Genomic DNA, 18267 nt, shown 5'->3' with positions numbered 1-18267 from the left:
TGTATATTTATAGTTATAGTAGTTTAGTGCTTGGCGGGGACAGCCCTTTAAGCATAGTCTCTTTTTTGTACCTATAGGCCGCGTCCTTGTATGTCAAATGTCGAAAGAATTCACAAGGATCATGATCATTTTGAAAAACCCTTTTGAACACTGTCTTCCTGTGCAATAATCTTCTTCAATGCACAGATGTCACCCCGGGGGTGTCTTATTTTCAGCTTCAAATGTGTAACAAATGGAACCAATTGCTCATAGCTAAATGAACACTGATGATTTTACTGTGTACAAATAAACAAGTGCCATGGTTATTAAGCCAGTTGTGGATCAGTTCTGCTGCAGTGCGTCGAGATAAGAAACTATTAATGAACTATTTTAGCAGTTCATTTCCCCTGCTCTCCATTATCTAATAGAACCCAGTAAGTACCATTCCAAATTGGACAATGGCACTCTAGTCTACACCGCTGCTTGTTAAAATGATCAAATATGCAAGCTGAACTGGAGGCGTAGAGTTTTGCAAGAATCAGTGCCGCTAACTACTATTTCTGTGCAGGAAAGGAAGGCGAGTTGATGAAGTATAATATATTGTTGCTGTCTGGCAGAAATCTTGTGGATCTGCATTCCAGCAGATCCAGTGTAGTTATTATTTAGTCACAAGCTATTGTTGACGCTTTTTGTTGGATAAATATAAAAAAACACAGACTTTCAACATGGTATCTCTTAAATATTTTTAAAAATAACTAAAATAGCTGATCTACAAGCTCACAACACATCGCGATGTGACACTATTGTTTGGCTGTTTTCACTACGTACTTCAGTGCAGCATTGTCATATAACAGAGGCATTCATTTATGTTTTTTTTTTATATTTCCTTAAATATTTGTGTATATGATGCATTAAGAAACTAGTATTTCAGAGCATTTTCAAAAATGTGTATTGCATTATGTACTGTACCAGAAAATGCACCTGTTATCTTTGCCCTACTATTTAATATTGTCATTCGTATCGCATATGATACATGGTACGATTGAAAAGTTACAGCTGCTTTGACAACAGAGAACATCTTTCACCGAAGGCCCGTCTTTGTCGCAGACATTTGCAATCACAAACAAATGATGACGAGCACATACCAATATACACACACTTAATCATCAGTTGATCTTTCGGTGCCTCCTCTTTGTCAGATATTTCAGTTTTCCGTGTTCTCTTGTGTGGTAGGCTGATTGGCAGATCCAGGCTGAGGTGTCACCCATCACGTCCCCCTAGCTCCCTGGGCACTGCTGCATGTCGTGATCCTCTGTTCTCAATGTGTCTGTTGGTATATGTCCTAGTCTGTCTCTGTTTATTCACTGTTGATAGACTGTACATTTATACTTATATTTATTTATAGAATGGTTGTTTGGTTCTTGACTCCACTCTTAGGGCTCTATTATGATCCAGGTCTTATGCCTTATGCCTTAACTTCTTTGCCTTTTTTTTTACTATTTTGATTTTTTTTTAAATACTTCAAATGCTGATCTACATCTGCACGTTGTGAGCTTGCAGATCAGCTATTTGAAATATAAAAAAAAATATGTCTATATAGTAAAAAAAGGCAAAGAAGTTAAGGCATAAGGCATAAGACCTGGATCATAATAGAGCCCTTAGTCTCTTACCTGCACCTCGCCTCTGTGTTTCAAGTAGAACATGACCTGTACTTGCCCGACGGGCAAGTTCCTCTGAGACCTTAGTGTCAACCCCTACAATTATGTAAATTTGTATGTGCTTTGGAACCAGTGGAATTGGGGACGCAGCAGGGTTCTGAGCTATAAAGGGTTTGGTCACCAATGCAGGTGTAAACAACTGCTGGTGCACTGACATGGAGCAATGATCTAAAGAACCTATTGGTCCAAATATTCAGAAGCATTGCCGGTACATTTACATTGTATCCTAGTCAACATGCTCCCACCTTTCTATTTTGAAAACAGACAAGCACATACATAAAAAAATAAAATACATTTTGTTTTAAAGATACCACAACCAACCATGACAAATCACACACAAAACAAAACAAAACAAAAAACATAAATGGAGCACGATGGCCTGGTGGTTATATAAGCTCTGACACAGCCTGACAGCGAGTCGAGGGTTCTATTCTCAAGCCCTTAAGATATTTCACTTTCAAAAAAACCTTTGGTAATTTTATCGTCTAATCAGGCTTTTATGAACACCCTGAACAGTTTTTAATTTGCTTGATTCAATATTTAGATATTTGATGTAAATGTTGCCATGCCCTCCTCCTCTAGGGCTTCTCCCCATACACACCCATTGTAACTTCAAACTCCATTTTAACCATGATAGATTAATCAAAAACAACCATTACTTTTTCTGGTGACTCATACTACCCTGCTAATACGTGAGCAGGCCGTGTTTTTTCGATAACTTTTTTCATTTATTTTTAATAATATTTCATTGTATTTAATGTTTTTAAAGAATTATCAAAGATAAATGAAAAAAGTTATTGAAAAAACACGGCCTGCTCACGTATTAAGAGGGTGGTATGAGTCGCCAGATAATGGGTGTTTTTAATGAATCTATCATGGTTAAAATGGAGTTTGAAGTTACAATGGGTGTGTATGGGGAGAGGCCCTGGGCCTGGAAACATTTACATAAAATATCTAAATATTGAATCAAGCAAATTCAAATCTGTTCAGGGTGTTTATAAAAGCCTGATTAGACAATAAAATGATCAAAAGTTTTTTTGAAAGTGAAATATCCTTTTAACTCATACAGTGCCAGGCGACTTTTAGAGCAACTTTCTCACTGGGCTTCCCTGCCAAGCGACTTTGGGCGACTTTTACTTAGAAAAAAAACAAAAAAAAAACATTTTTTTTTTTTGATTTTTAATTTTTTTTTTTTTTTTTTTGGACCCCATTAAATCTAGTAAACATGATTTCAATCGCGATTTTGCATGTTCCACCCCCATACAACCCCATCTTTATACAGGGCAGCCATCTTTGTTTACATAACATGTAAAACATAATGGCTATTATCTCAAGAATGCCTGAACGGATTTCCAATCTTTTTTTGTTTGTTTGAAAGCTGTGAACAGCCTGCACAAACATGGTGCATGATCTGTGCATGGGCGTGCATGATCTGTGCACTACAAATTACATGGAAGTCTATGGAGAGGGCTGGCACTAATGCCACTCGAGGGCATTTTTAATTGGCAGTAAGTGAGTTAATATCAAAATAAAGGCAGAAAAGTAAAAGAATTATATATATTTATAAAAAAAAAGATAGATAATAGAAATAAAATAAGTGCAGACCAAATCAAACCAATGTTACTAAAAAACACAAACAAATGAAAACAACCAAACACAACCCCACCCCATATTAATCTTAACGTCCTAACTAATCCCTGTAGCGTTACGTTCATTTGTAATTGTTACAAAACCAGCTTCCCAGCATAAATCAAATAACATGTCTGTCACATCACAAACAGTTAGCAAAAGCTATAATGAATTCCCACATTGATGCATAACCCCCGGACAACAAACATAAATCCAAGGTCTGAGCGCCCGCTGGCCTGGTGGTCAAGGCGCATACCACATACTAGGCTATGATGCCTGCTGGCGTCGCCGGTTCGATTCCCGATCCGGACGGCCTTTGCCGCGTGTCGTTCCCCGTCTCTCTCCCCATTTCCTGTCGGCCTGCTGTCCTATCAAATGAGGGCATAAAAAGCCCAAAAACAAATCTTAAAAAAAAAACATAAATCCAAGGTCTCTCTTTATTCAACAGCGGTAACAGAGTCACCCATCACTCATTTCCCATACCAAAATCAATATCAACTCAAAGTCCAACATTTGAAAACATTCTAGTTTGGGGGATTAAAGCAAAATATAACTACACTGATAGCACCAGAACTCAAATTAAAATGCCTCCAACTACAACACTCCACATGGGAGAGAAGCGGAATAAAATACTACAATCTGCCAATACATCATATTAACCTTTATTACCTCGTAGCATATTCCTGACTGGCATTTGACCACTATGGAAGGTCTCTGAAAAGTGGATGACCTTCAGAACTGCATTTTGCAAAAAAAAAAAAAATACTTAAAAGAAAGTATAAAATAATAATTAAATATTTGGGTGGCTCATTATCCTCCATGCGTCTCCCAATAGCTCACTTATCATGCAGTTGTAGTACTTCCTTCATTGATAGATCTAGTCTTGATAGTACAGTAGGTAGACAGGAAATAGGGAGAGAGAGATGGGGAGTGACATCACATGCAACAAATGCTGCTGTCAGGCATCAGAGCCTATGTGGTATGCGCCTGCCCTGGACCACTAGGCCAGTGGGCGCCCCCTCCTTCATCAAATTTGACTGGTTTTGTTGTTCATTCGCTTCTTTCACTCCAGTCATTCTCAGATTATTTATCTTTGAATGTTCCTTCAGGTCTAAGCACTTTTTATGAAAGCTGTTCCACTTGGCTGGACATAGTTGACACCAATGTTTCCAATTCTGTGACATTATCTGAGGCGTTTGTTGCCACTTCCTCCAGGCCCTGTATCTTTACATTTTGAGCTTTCATTCGGGCCCTCAGCTCAGCTTAGCCATGGCAGCCATGGCTTTTCTCAGCGTATCAGTCATGCCAGCAACTTTCCCTGTAGCGGTCAGAACCTCCCAGTTGCCCACAATCTGGAGGTTCTTCTCAGGGTCTGTCACCACTGTCGAGCCCAAAGCTCCTTGGGAATGGAATAACTGTAGCTCTGACCTTTGCGATGCTATAGTTGTCAAAACTTACTGGCTGCCCATACTCTGGAAGTTCTCCTCTGGGCCTGTCACCCAAGTCGTGCCCGAGGGTTCTAGGGCTTCTCCTCGCCTGTACTGGGATGTTTCTGTGTCTGTGTTTTCAGCCCTATTTGTTTACTTAACATGAGTATTAATCGTCGCAAACACAAATTACACCGTGTACAGTACACTACAAAAAGCAGCTGGTTTTGTTTCAAATGTAGTTTTGATATAAAACTGCTCAACGCTGAACAGCATCCCTGGTCCATTAGAATCTGTGCCATTTTTACCTCCTTTTTTCAAAATAATGAAGTTCATTACTATGTATTATTAGTCAATAATTAACTCATTTAGTTAATACTTTTATATTATTTTTCAACTACTATTCTAAGATGAATGTTGGGGGGTGGGGGCTAAGTAATTATCTGCCTTTTGGTCTGCCTTTTGAATCCCCAAATTATGTTCAGACTAAGCACAGATGTGTAGTGAATGCCTGTCCTCTTGACCTTATGATCTTGGGATATGGGATATGGCACTCACATGGCGACAAATGGGTATTCACAAATATTTCTCAGAAACAGATCAGTTTTCTTGTGATTTTTGAATGTATTAGTCAAGTGTAGTTTCCAATCTGAAAAAGCAAGTTGCTTGCATAATCTAATTTCTTGAATTCCCCCTCAGGGATAAATAAAGTAGAATCTATCCATCTGTCTGTGAGTCACCAAGTTTAGTGTTGCGGTGTGTTTCTTCTTTTATTAGTGATTACTCAGACATTCTACATCTTATCAGGATGTCAAAGGCTTTTTCTTCTTCTTTGAGAAACAAGAAGCCTAAATAAACAATCTCAAAATATTTTTGCAGTGCTTGCTTTGCGAATGGGTGTGGGTTGCAGAGTTCAACAAAACTAAAACCTGCATTAGAAAAGGTTTCTGCACTCAACAAGGATGCCCAAAATAGTCTTGCTCAAATGAGGAACCCCTTGGGAAAACTGTGTGTGTGTGTGTGTGTGTGTGTGTGTGTGTGTGTGTGTGTGTGTGTGTGTGTGTGTGTGTGTGTGCGTGTGTGTGCGTGTGCGTGAGTGTGTGTTCAGAAACACCCTGCATGTTAATAAATGACTACAGATTCTGCATCACTTGATAACAAAATCTCTAAAAAACACGTCTTTGTCTAGTATGTAATTAGCTCCTAGCGAAAGCACTACACTGATAGGGATGCACTTCTTTTGTTTGAACGCTTGTATCCAATGTGCTGATTAACTATAGAAACACTAATGCTGTGTGTACAGTATTAATTGTTACGAGACAATGGGTTGAGAATCAACATGGCTTAGGAACTTTTTTAAACCCAGCGAGTGTGCTCTCAGACACTCAAAATGGACCCCATAAATCAATGTAGCAACTGAATGTGCCTAAGCAAGCAGAGTGCCCCAGAAAGGTAGCCATCCCTATCGGAACCGACCAGAATCCATCACTGCATTATGAGAAAGTCTTAGGGGAGATTGGGAGGTAATATTGACAGACACACACACACGCACACGCACACGCACACACACACACACACACACACACACACACACACACACACACACACACACACACGCTACACGGCTGCTTTCTTATTAATTGGTCCCATTACAGAGAGTGATGATAGGTTATGCTTGGCTGTCCCATGCTGTCATTTTTGGTGTGACAGCAACACCTGCTGACACAAGTAATTGAAAAAGTCCATTGTGCTCTCCCCACGGCCTACATACTGTAGCTGCCGTACAGATTAATGTAAATACAGGAAGAAGGAAAAGTGTATAGACAGACAGACAGACAGAGAGGAGAAACAAAGTTAAACGTCAAGACTCTAGAAAGTTGGTTCAAGCCCCTTTTCGACTGCAGCTTTAGCACCACACAACACTACACCACACCACACCACACCACACCACATAAAAATATATATACCATATAAATTAAATTTACCCTTTTAACTTTTATTTAATTATTATACAATATAAATGTGTATTATAACTATCTTAAATTATAATACATTCTAATGAATTATAACTGTGATTATAATACACTATAAAGTATTAATGTATTACTATGATAATTATAATACACTATAATAGTGGTTATAACACAGTAGAATCTATTATCATGTATTACAACTATATCCTGGCTGTCTAAATGAAAAGTCAGTGAGTGATCAGTCATTATGAAGTGTTTGGCCCTGTTTGGCCTAGTTCAGACCTACTCTAGATTGGATACTTTTTAGTACCACCAATCAGTCTAATTTCATTATTATTTCACCAGCTGGAAGAGAATGTATAAGAATGACTATTCATGAGTTTCACTCTCTCCACTGCTATCTATCTACCCACCTGCAGTATACATAGTTGCAGTCTCTGCAATCTCATCTAACAACAAAGGTCTTCTCCTATGCGGTCCCTGGTAGAAAATATGTGTCTGTGGCTTGACCCCCTATCAACCTGGGGGGGGGGGGGCATGTTGAGAACCACTGCAGAGGTGTAGAAACACCTTCTTTTTTTGGAAACGGAATAAAGGGGATATTTACCTGCGACCCATACAAATCTGTATGTGAGTCCTGCGACCCACAAATGGGTCCCAAACCAGTGTGTAGCTCAGGGTAGAGAAATCGACATTAGAGCACGAAGGGTTCGAATCCGGGCTCCCCCTGAGTTAATGTCGAAGAGTCCTTGAGCAAGACTCTGAACCCCTAGTAGCTCCCGGTGAGTAGGTTGGTGCCTTGCATGGTTTCCTCCGCCATCGGTGTATGAAGTGTGTGTGAATGGGTGAATGTAATGCACAATCTATGTAAAAGTGCCTTGGATAAAAGCGCTATATAAATGCACCATTTACCATTTGTGTAGACTCAGCTCAGAGACCTGGAGCAGGTAGCGGAGGACCTCCAGGTGCAACTGGAAGACCATAGGAGGAGGAAACAGGAGGCTGACCGTATCATGGCGTCAACAGTGGAGGCTAATGGTAAGTGACTCACATAGCCTCTCTGACAAAATGAACCTTGATGTGGCTGGAATGTCTCTTCAGTGCCATTTACGCAACCACCCGGGTGCCGCAATTACAGATGTAGTAAACTAACCATTTGGAGTCGCTATATGCCAGGCGCAAAAGCTTCCATTTGGTTTCAGTGGAGACCCATTGGATGGCGGGGTAGTGAATTGACCCCAGCCCTCTGCAGGATAAGTGGTCAGGATGACAAATGGCATGGCTGTGGAATAGAAAACATCGCAAGGGTTAAAGTTGGGTGCCAAAGTCCTAAATGGAGTATAGGTGTACGCTGCTGAGCAACAGCGCATTGCAGTCCCACAGCCCTCCTTTTCACGTTCTCCAATCCTTGAGTGACAAGTTGCTTATGTGTCATAGGAAAAAAGAATGTGCAGATAGTGGTGGATTCTCATACATTACATTTTGTTGTTATATTTACATTTACAATATGATTACTCCTCCCCAAACACTAAGTAATTGTTGGTGTGTTGATGTGTCCCTCTGTGTGTGTGTGTGTGTGTGTGTGTGTGTGTGTGTGTGTGTGTGTGTGTGTGTGTGTGTGCGTGTGCGTCTGTGTGCGCGTGTGTGTGCGCTCGGGTGTGCTTGTGCCTGTGTGAGAGAGTTAAAACCTGGTGTGGATCACATATATTTGTAAATTCATCTGTCAAATATTGATATTCTTAATCTTAATTCACACAGTTTCCCCTTAACTCTGCCCTGTTCTCATGGGAAACCATGACGCAAACCTGGTCTTTAGTTTTGTTTGAGTGGCTTGTGTATTTTCACATTTCAACATTTCAACAAATGACAATAACTGTTGTCATTTGTTTGGCAGTAGAGGAAAAAAAGCAAACAATACCAAATTAAAGTTTGTTCTTCACTGTGTCCTCTCTAGGGATGGGACGATAAGCGATATTATCGTTTATCGTGATAAAAAACACTCACGATAATCGTATCGTGGAGATTTAACATATTGTGATATCGTCCTCGTCATGTACTGGGATCAATTCACCTTTTATTTGCAGAGCTGCATATCCGGTACCACTTAAACCCTCTATAATTGGTAAAAGGTACTTGTAATATACGTACTTGATACAGTCTTTTTTTCACTCTATCAAATGTCTTTGCCCAAAAATAGCCGATCTACAAGCTCACAACGCATCGCAACGCGATGCGTTGTGAGCTTGTAGATCTGCAATTTTTTTGGCAAATGTTCTGCCCCAGGATAATGGATTTTGATTATCGCGATTTCTTTTGCCACAATAATCATGATATGAAATTTTCATATCGTCTCATCCCTAGTCCTCTCAGCTGTCACATGTCCTTCTGCAGCGTCCTTAAGCATTCCCAATTGAATCTATGTCGGGTGGAAACCCCCCCGACCCCCCCGTAAAAGTTTCTGAAAGAAAGGTCATTTGACTTTGGCAGATCCACTGAGCGTCCATCCATCACGCTTCCCCACAGTGCCAGCTGACCTTTGCAGGGTGCCTTTTAATGATACGTTAATGACACGTGTGCGTCACTCATCCCCCATGTTCCCGGGCATGCCACCCTCCCCTTTTTCCTTTACAACTCATCTTCGGGGCGTAGCAGCCATCAATTTCCATTTTCCTAGCCAACGTTGGTGTGTCTCTCCCATGTTAGCTATCCATCAAAGATTCTCTATTGCTTTCTGCATTGCTAACAGTGGCTAATTGTGTGGGCTGCTTAATTGTGTGTGTGTATAGTTGTGAGGAGGAATGTTGCGTGTTCATTTTTTGGCGTGTATTTTGCTTGCTGGAGGTCAGTGGGAGCTTGTTTGTTTATACTAGGAATGCTAAGGCAGGTTTCAGTGACTTTGGGGCTCGGTGCACTGCGCCAGGTTTTTTCCCCTGCCTGCAACTGAGACGTTACATGTTGATTAATACCCGAATCAAAGTGAATAAGCATCGTTAATCTGCCAACACTATAAATCAAAAACACTTTATTGATCCCCTGTGAGCCTTTAGTGTTATTGTTTGGTGTGGCTGGCAAGCTGATATGGCTGCCACATGAATTTTGAATTCATTCTCAGAATTAAGATGCATGGAGTGATGGAGGGGGATGGAGCAAGGCAACCGCCAGGAAGTATAAATTCTCAATCTATAGCTTTAACTTGACTGAATAGCTAATGTGCTCTGGTTAATGCTGATATATGATGTTGCTTTTTCAAACTCACGGTATTTAATTTAACCACTTAAACCCCAGCATCTGTATTCTGGGAAAACCTTTGCTGAAAGTAGCAGATCGATTCGACAAGATATTGAATGTAGCAAAAACATACAATACACTAGTATAGAACCCTAAGGAACTATGGTGTTCTGAATATGTGGTATGGTTTCTTTGATAGGTACAGTACTATGTACTGTATGACTAACAATGAACAATATGATAATTAGAACATGTCATGTGAAAAGTGCCATCTAGTATCACTAACCACTAACATTTTCCCCATACAGAGCCTTTCTGAGAGACAAAGATTGCATTAATGTAAAGTAAAATGTTAGGTAAAATGCATTAGTCCATTTTACAGTCATTACAGTTATGCTTTTATATGCCAATGCATTTACAACATTTTCAGCCATACCTTGAAAGCCTTGAAGAAAGTTCTTGTGGATGTGAATCAACACGGAGATCTGCCTTAAAACTGCACTACAGAAGATGGATAATTTAATCGCAATGCTGCGCAAAGACCATTAAGATCATTATAGCTATCATCATAACCTTTATTTAAACTCGGAGTACAGTTGAGTGGCAGGCCCTCATTTTCATAGTAGCCGAGATACAGAACACAATAATCAACAGGTATAGACATTCATATCCAGCAATATTAAGTTGAACACCAAATCTAACTCTGAAAACATTCAAACAGAGTATGATGTTGTGCAGTCTGGTGAACTCAGCCTTAGTAGGATAGGCTGACTCCAGCATATAAAAAGCTGAGGGATGTTAAAAGCTTGAGGCCACTAGTTTGATGGTGGCAACGTTAATGTTTATTGGCAGCGCAGCGGATGGGTTCGCAACTTTGCAAGTTTGACACACAGCAGCAGAACTGGTACAGCTGGTGCTAATTGATGGAAAAGGTGGGCCTAATGAAATGGACCTTCAGTCTGTCTCCACTTAACCACTTAAACCCTCTATTTGTAGTAAAGATTTACCTGAGTTCAGTTACAACTGTACTTGCAGTCACCTTTTTTCGTCTACACTAAATCTCTTTGCCAAAAATTACCGATCTAGAAGCTCACAACGCATCGCATTGCGACACGTAAGCCTGTATTGTAGATCTGCTATTTTTGGCTAATGTTCCCCCCAGAATAGCAATGCTGGGGGGTTCAAGTGGTTAAAGAAGAAATACATGTATTTGACGGTTGGATATACAGGTAGATAAGCACAATCCAGATTCATAATGCTATAAAACAGATTATAAAGCATTTGAAATTATCAGACTTTTTATAATGCATTATTGATAGGCTTCATAGTGAAATAAATATTATCTCCCCAGTGCCTGCATAGAATTAGAAAACAATGCGCAGGGACATTATCGGCCTAGGGAAATTTTTTACCTCCCTTAAACCTGAATGCAGGCCTGTCAATGACATAGTGGACAATTCACAATTTGTTTTTCTCCTTGACACTATGTGATATACCAGTTCTTTAAGAATATGTTTAAACGGCTTCCTTTAAAAGAAAGGAAGAACAAACAAGGAGCCATCGCAATAACTTACACGTGTACACATGTCTTAAAAAAGAGACAAACTACCCTTTGTCTTTCCTTTTTTATAACAAGTCAATAGCATATGGCATTATAGGAGAGGAAAGCCAGCGTATCTAGCAGCTGTGCCGTCTTCCCCTTTGATTACTGCTGCTGTTGATCAAGCTTGTCTCCAGGGCTTTATACATAGTTTTTGGGGATTTTTTTTTTTGAAGAGCCATGTTATTGTTGCCCTCTGAGGAAATTGCAGAACAACAGTTTATCATGCAGAAGTGCCTTTGGGAACGGACTGTAAAAAGTAATTTTAAAGAAAAAGACTTCAGTAATTAGAGATATTGACATGAAATATATGGTTCGCACATTCTCATTTGGAGGAATACGATTATAAGACTAATACGTTTGTTCACCTAGGACTAGGTGTTAGGGTTTTTTACAAGCATGCCTCCTTCTCAATCTCAATACACGTAATTTTTATCACTCATGGCTAGTGTCCATAAAGAAGAGGGTTTCATTCTGAAAATCTTTCCCTGTATTGGGCTGATGCACACATGATTTGATACCTCAGCACAATGTAGCCCATAACATACGACAGATGCTCATAATGTGAGATGGTATCTGGCAGATTAATGTGCAGTGACGCTAACTTCTGCAGGCCCATTACCATTCCCTAGATTGGTATCTCCAACAACTCCTCCAGCGGTAATTTAGCTCTTAATGCAAAAATGTCACGTTGTTTTCACAGACTGAGGCGACTGCATTACTGAGCTGTATCTCCCTCTCCTACTAGCCATTTGACAGACTGCGTATTCATGAGTCCTTAGGTTTTGCTGGGAGATATGCAGTAAATCCTCTTTGAATAATAAAGGCTGTCCCCTGTTAGTGGGAGAAGGCACTGATCGTGTGGTTTTGTTTTCAAGTAGACCTCCTTAATACCAACCATGATAAGCTATGGGTTCACATGGAGGTTGTTTCCCGTTTCTAATGATGTTTGTTTGATTCGATCCCTTCATATAGACATATTTGACTTTCATTATACCTCCCTCCCTCAGATAATTGAACGTTAATGGTGCGTCTTAATATGCAAAGCAACGTGGGACCAGGGTTCAGGCTTAGTTCGTGGGGTTTCCTCAAGTTCGCTAGTAATCCAGCGGTTGACCTGATTTCACTGGTATTGGTACGCTACCCATGTATTCCCAAGATTCATTAGAGCATGCAGAAGCCCCATGCTATGACTTGATAATAGTATTGAGAGGCCAAGATGCCTCTAAAATCTAATTTACAGTTGGGTGCTGTATGCGGAAGCACAATGGATATGTGTTTTTCATGGAAGACGTACAGTACATAAGTAGTTAAAATGTTCTTCATGATTTTCTTTTCACCTACTGTACTTATGCCATTCATGAAGGGTTAACCACTAGGGACAATTACTACAGTGTCAGAAATGTTCCATCTCGGGAAAGTATTTGAGTCAAATTAGTGTACATCTCTGTGACTGACGTTTGATTACTTGACGCTACTGTAAGCGTCCAGACATGTTGAACATAATACAGTGTGTTTCACATTCTGTATTCAAATGCTACTTGGACCTGATCTCCAACATTGTACCTAGTGTAATACCCAAAGACACAATTAGCAACATCTATCAGCCTGCCCCACGGAGCAGTTTCCCTCTTAGAGTATTGTTCACACTAATATGAAGGGAAAGGTAAATTGTTCAATGGCAGTAGTTGTGGCTGTCTTTTCTTAGCAAGTATTTACTGTATGGAACCTAAGTTCTGGACAGTGTGGTCTGCAGCCAAGGCACAGTTCTCCATTACCCTGCTGATGCAGTCTATTTTCTCTTTTCTTTTCCTCACTGTATTATTGCCAGGGTAACATAGGGTAGATGAGTGATGGTGTCCATTATAGCCAGCTACAGTATATATGTGCCATCGGCCAGGAGAACCGGTGTCTTCAACCCTACTCTCTGCCATTCCCTCCTTCTTGTGTCTGCACCAGTTTTTAATACAACTTTCACTACAATAACTTTGACAAGAAAGTAGTCCCCACGTCTCCCTGCATAAACAAGGGCAAATCCACGAAAGGTACTGAACTGTACAGATCGTGGGATCTGCCTTGTTTTAAGGTGAAATAGTGTAAGCAAGACGTTGACGCTGATATACCGGTATACACTCCAGTTGTGTATTTATTGAGTATTTTACAATGCCAATCACAATCAAGCAACGGAACTATCCATTTTATAATGACAATTTTAACCTGGTACAATAAACCAGGTTTTTATTTATTTTAATTCATAAACTGTTTTTGTTGTGCTTTTTTTCTTTAAACACCATTGCTGCACGACATGCACGTTCTTTCTAAGCTCGGCACGGCAAAAACAAAAAAGCAAAATTCACAATTAGCTTTTCCATAATTACCCAAATCATGTACAGAAAGGTAATTGCAGTGGATGTGCAATTAGCATTATGTAAAGTGATTTCCCCCAGTCTTGGGGGCTAATCATTTTGCCCCCTTTAGAATCTCTTCTCCGCTGATGATGTACTGTAGGACTCGCTTACTGTAGCGATGAACACAAGAGAACTTCCTCCACTCAGCTAAATGTTGAATCGGAAAATTAGTTGGTGGTGGGGAGGGGGGGGGGGTCACATGCACATCGGAGAAGAGGTTCGAGGGAGGTTTTTTTGCGTCTCCTTTTCAACCCGCATATGAATGGAAGAGAAGGAAATCACTGTGGTGCCAGCCGGTACAGCACAAAGCTGCCTGATTGCATTCTGGACTCTTGACATGCTTTTTTTTCCCTACAGGGGGAACCAAATGTTCTCGCACAGCATGACTGACTCATCGCCTGATTGCCCAAGCACCGGGTGAACCCCCCCCCCCCCCTCCCCCCCTCCAACCCTCTCCTCACATCCTTCTGCTCAACTCCACTCTTACCTTTTCTTCCCTCTTCTTCTCTCTGTGCCTCACATGGATTAAGGATTGATAGAAAGACTGATTTGTGGTCACAGGGAAGATTTCTACCACAGATTTGTGATGGCCGTGTAGATGTTTGCCGCGACTCATGACTTACTTATTGTGTTACGTTTGTGATGTAGGAACTGTTGGATGGGCGCCGCCGCTTTAAAGCAGTCTGCTGGTGTCAGACTCAGAGTGACCCAAATATGATTCTCTTTTCTTTACATAGGTGTCAGACGTCCGAACACAACAGTAACCAGCACTTTCCATGAGTTGGACAGCAATAGAGATGGCAGGTAAATAAAACTGTTCACCAGGCAGTCCCCCTGTTGTGGCTGAAACTGTAATTTTGGTGCATTTTTTCCTGTTCTTACTTTTAAGTGAAATGTCAAGGGCAATCCGTGAAATCCATCTCAAACATTGCAATGTTGTCTAAAAAGGATAACTGTTTGAAGATACACCGTATAGTGTGTGCCAGCGGCTACGTCATTGTAGTCCTTAGCGGCCATTTCTTGGGTAAAAACACAGGTGTTTCTGATTGTTTGATTGCATAGAACTAATGCTTTACTCCAATCAGAACACCTGTGTAAGGCTGTGTTTACCCAAGAAATGGCCGCTCTTAGAACTACATTTGGCACAGCCTATATATGCTGTATCATGTAGTTAAGATACCTAAACTCACCAACTACAAAACGCACCTGACACAGGTTATGAACAGATAAGTTATGTAGTGTACTTGCATAAACAGAGGCAGCTTAAAAAGATCCAAAGCCTTAAGGAATGCCTGGATTACAGTGGTGGAAAAGGTACTCACATATTTTACTTAAGTAAAAGTATCAATACTGCAACGCGTTGTGAGATTATAGATCAGCTATTTTCAAATAACCAAGGTATAAAATATGGCTAAAGTGGTTTATGTATGTGTTATAATATTATAATTTATACCTGCAAAGTAACTAGTAACTGAAGTTTTCAAATAAATGTAGTGGATTAAAAGCACAATATTTGGATCCGAGATGTAGTGGAGTATAAGTAAAATTATTGGAAATTGGAAATACTCTTTTTTTGTACACATTTCAAAATGATAAATGTTCATCTCGTCTGGATGTGATATCTACCCTGACGTGTTTGGTTCCACCCTAAATTCTGCTGCAGTAAAGTGTCATCTGTCTTAACTGAACATGCCTCCCTCAGCCCCCGAAACTACTCCGCCTGGGATCTTTATTCTTCCTCCAACATCAAAAAGCAATTCATTGCCTTGTTTGCGTTGCATAATCTCCTGCCTCAGACTACCGCCAGGGCCCGGCTGTCATTGCTGGCACCACCTCTCCTCCTCCCTGCCCCCAGAGTCGACTAACTTGCTGCCGTGAGCAGTGTTTAACCTCTGCCAGCTTCGTGGAGAATGGCACCCATTTTGCTTTCCAGCAAGATATTTAAATTTCCTTGTGGCTTGCAGAAAAACAGAGCCCTTGATATCCAATGAGCCTCCCTCTCTCCCTCTTCGCCTATGTAGCCCCCACACTCCCTCCTCCCTCACTTCCCCATGCCGTCTCTGAAAGGAATCAATACTGCTTGAGCTAACAGGGCATATTCTCCCGGATAGAATGCGGAGCTCGGGCGTAGTAAACCAAAATTGCTATAAAACATATGGCCGCATCCAGGAGGAAGTGCTTGTGTAGCGCTTTTCCGGGGCGCTGTGTGCCCGCTAATGCATTCCCGAGGTTGGATGTGTACCATTATTCAGCCTTGCGGCCGCCGCCGGTCCCTTCCCTCCCCGCCTCCATCCATCCCCTCCACATCCCAAGCGGTATCTATCCAGGGCCCGGGCTTAAACAAACACATTACTAAGCTAAAATATCTGCAAGTGCCGCTTGTTTTTATACCACCGTTTGTTTCAGTCAATCCGTCATTGGGATTCGGGCAGGCTGGCTAGCTCGAGGCAGGACATGTATTGATGTTCATTTGAATAAGGCAGGAGAGGGGAGGTTCTGTATATGCATGCTACATCACAATTTTTTCCTGTAAGCACTGCTGCTCGCATACCCAAATGTCAAGCTCAGTTTAGTCAGCTTTATGATGAATGCAAAGTCCCTAAGTCACAGGTTTACCTGATTCTTGCACATTCTCAAGTGGCGCGCTGAGTCAGAAATTGGATTAGCGTGATTAACAGGCATGTCGTGGGTACTTCAGTTTTGTGACAAAAGGCTTCTGTCGCTGTTCCTAATGACAAAACAGTGCTCTGTGCTTAATTCATCGGATACTGTAGGAATGGTTAATTGTCTTTAATGCACATTCACTGATAATTGCTCTCTCGTTTATAAAAATAATCCCATTTTGTTGTCCGTTTAACTCATCATTAATAATTGCTCATAATTTACGCCAAAACTTTTGAGTCCCCTCTGAAATAGATAAATATATTTAAAACCTCTAAAGCTACCGCACTGATGATTATTATGATAATTACTTTTATTTTTATGCAAATATTCTTTCAGTGCAAATCCCAGGGTTTAAGGGATTTTGAGGGGTAGGAGAATGTGTTTCTTTTCTTCGGTTAAAGTGGAAGGTCAGAGCACAGGTGTATCAACCGAGCTTTAGCTGTTGAAAGTTAATCTGAGAAAGTGCTACATCATTTTGGACCTCCAGGACACGATAGATTTAAGAAAAAAAAAGAAAAAAACACAAAGACTGCCTACACTTTGTTCAGTAGTGTATTTAGCTCCTGACTTCTCTGCATCGCTGTGTCCTAAATCCTCCAAAGCACCACACACGAGCATCTCCCCTGTGCCAACTGGCAGGCAGTTGGTAGCCCAGTGTAGGATTAACTGGTACCAGTATGCTGGGCCTATAAATAGAGTCCACCAACTGTTTCAGGAAATGAACCATGATGGAGCCCCCAAAGGCCCACTAACAGGTTGTGGTTTTTATCCTCTCGCTCTCTGCCAGGTTTTGTTTGCCGGTGTGTGTACGTGTCTCTCATGTTTATCGCGTTCTGTTTCAGTGCAACCTAGTTGCACAATGCACAGTGCCTCGTGTTTGTATGGCATGGTGGATACTTGCATATTAGCGGACGTCTTGTCTATCGATTTATCGATGTAAAATGGTTTCTGTACCATGTGTGCACATAACTCGTCGTTTGTACCTGGCTGTGGGGTTTTCCTGTAGTCTTGTATCCCCCACCTCTGATTACGATCAGCAGCATGTACCCCTTCACCCACCCACCCGCCCATCTGTGATTAGCACTAGCAGTTATCTTCAGAGGAGATTAACTGAGAACACTGGCTGTGTCCAAAATCACACCCTAGTACTCACTATATTGTGTAGTGCAATATACAGTATACTGACTACACCATTTTGTAGTGGTGTCCTAATTTGTGTTGTTGCAGTTTACTATCAGAACCGTCACAGCTTGTCCGTGTCTGGACGTCAGGACGGGTAACGCCTGACACTGTGGTTCCCCTATCACATCACTGTGACATCACAGGTGACATCACACCAGTGATGTCAGATACTAAGAGCAGGGATCTCCATATATGGGCATAAACAGGTGACATCACCGTGATGTCAGATACTCAGAGCAGGGATCTCCATATATGGGCATAAAATGGATTCGTTAGGGATCGCCATATATGGGCATAAAAGGGATTGTATCCCAGAGACCGGGATCTCCATATATGGGCATACAAGGGATTTTATGTAATGTCAGATGTCATAGACGTCATAGGAGTTTCACATCACGAATAACGTTTGGGGTCTCACAGCAATATATCCATATACAGTACGTGGATCTCCATATATGG

At 41.0% G+C, this 18267-nt stretch overlaps 1 protein-coding gene across 1 annotated transcript in view; it reads left to right on the top strand.

Moving 5' to 3' along the window:
* Window positions 1-18267, top strand: part of LOC308298693 (glucosidase 2 subunit beta-like) — a 205762-nt gene that overhangs the window by 21218 nt on the left and 166277 nt on the right. Inside the window, exons 6-7 of the mRNA XM_080742338.1 lie at window positions 7650-7764; window positions 14700-14766. Of these exons, the coding sequence (XP_080598464.1) occupies window positions 7650-7764; window positions 14700-14766 (182 nt within the window). The remainder of the gene's footprint in view (window positions 1-7649; window positions 7765-14699; window positions 14767-18267) is intronic.

Source organism: Nannobrachium achirus (assembly GCF_963921795.1).
Source record: "Nannobrachium achirus genome assembly, chromosome: 14".
NCBI classification, from domain to species: Eukaryota; Metazoa; Chordata; class Actinopteri; order Myctophiformes; family Myctophidae; genus Nannobrachium; species Nannobrachium achirus.
The sequence above is the reverse complement of the archived record's forward strand: the minus strand, read 5'-3'. Positions and strand labels throughout refer to the sequence as shown.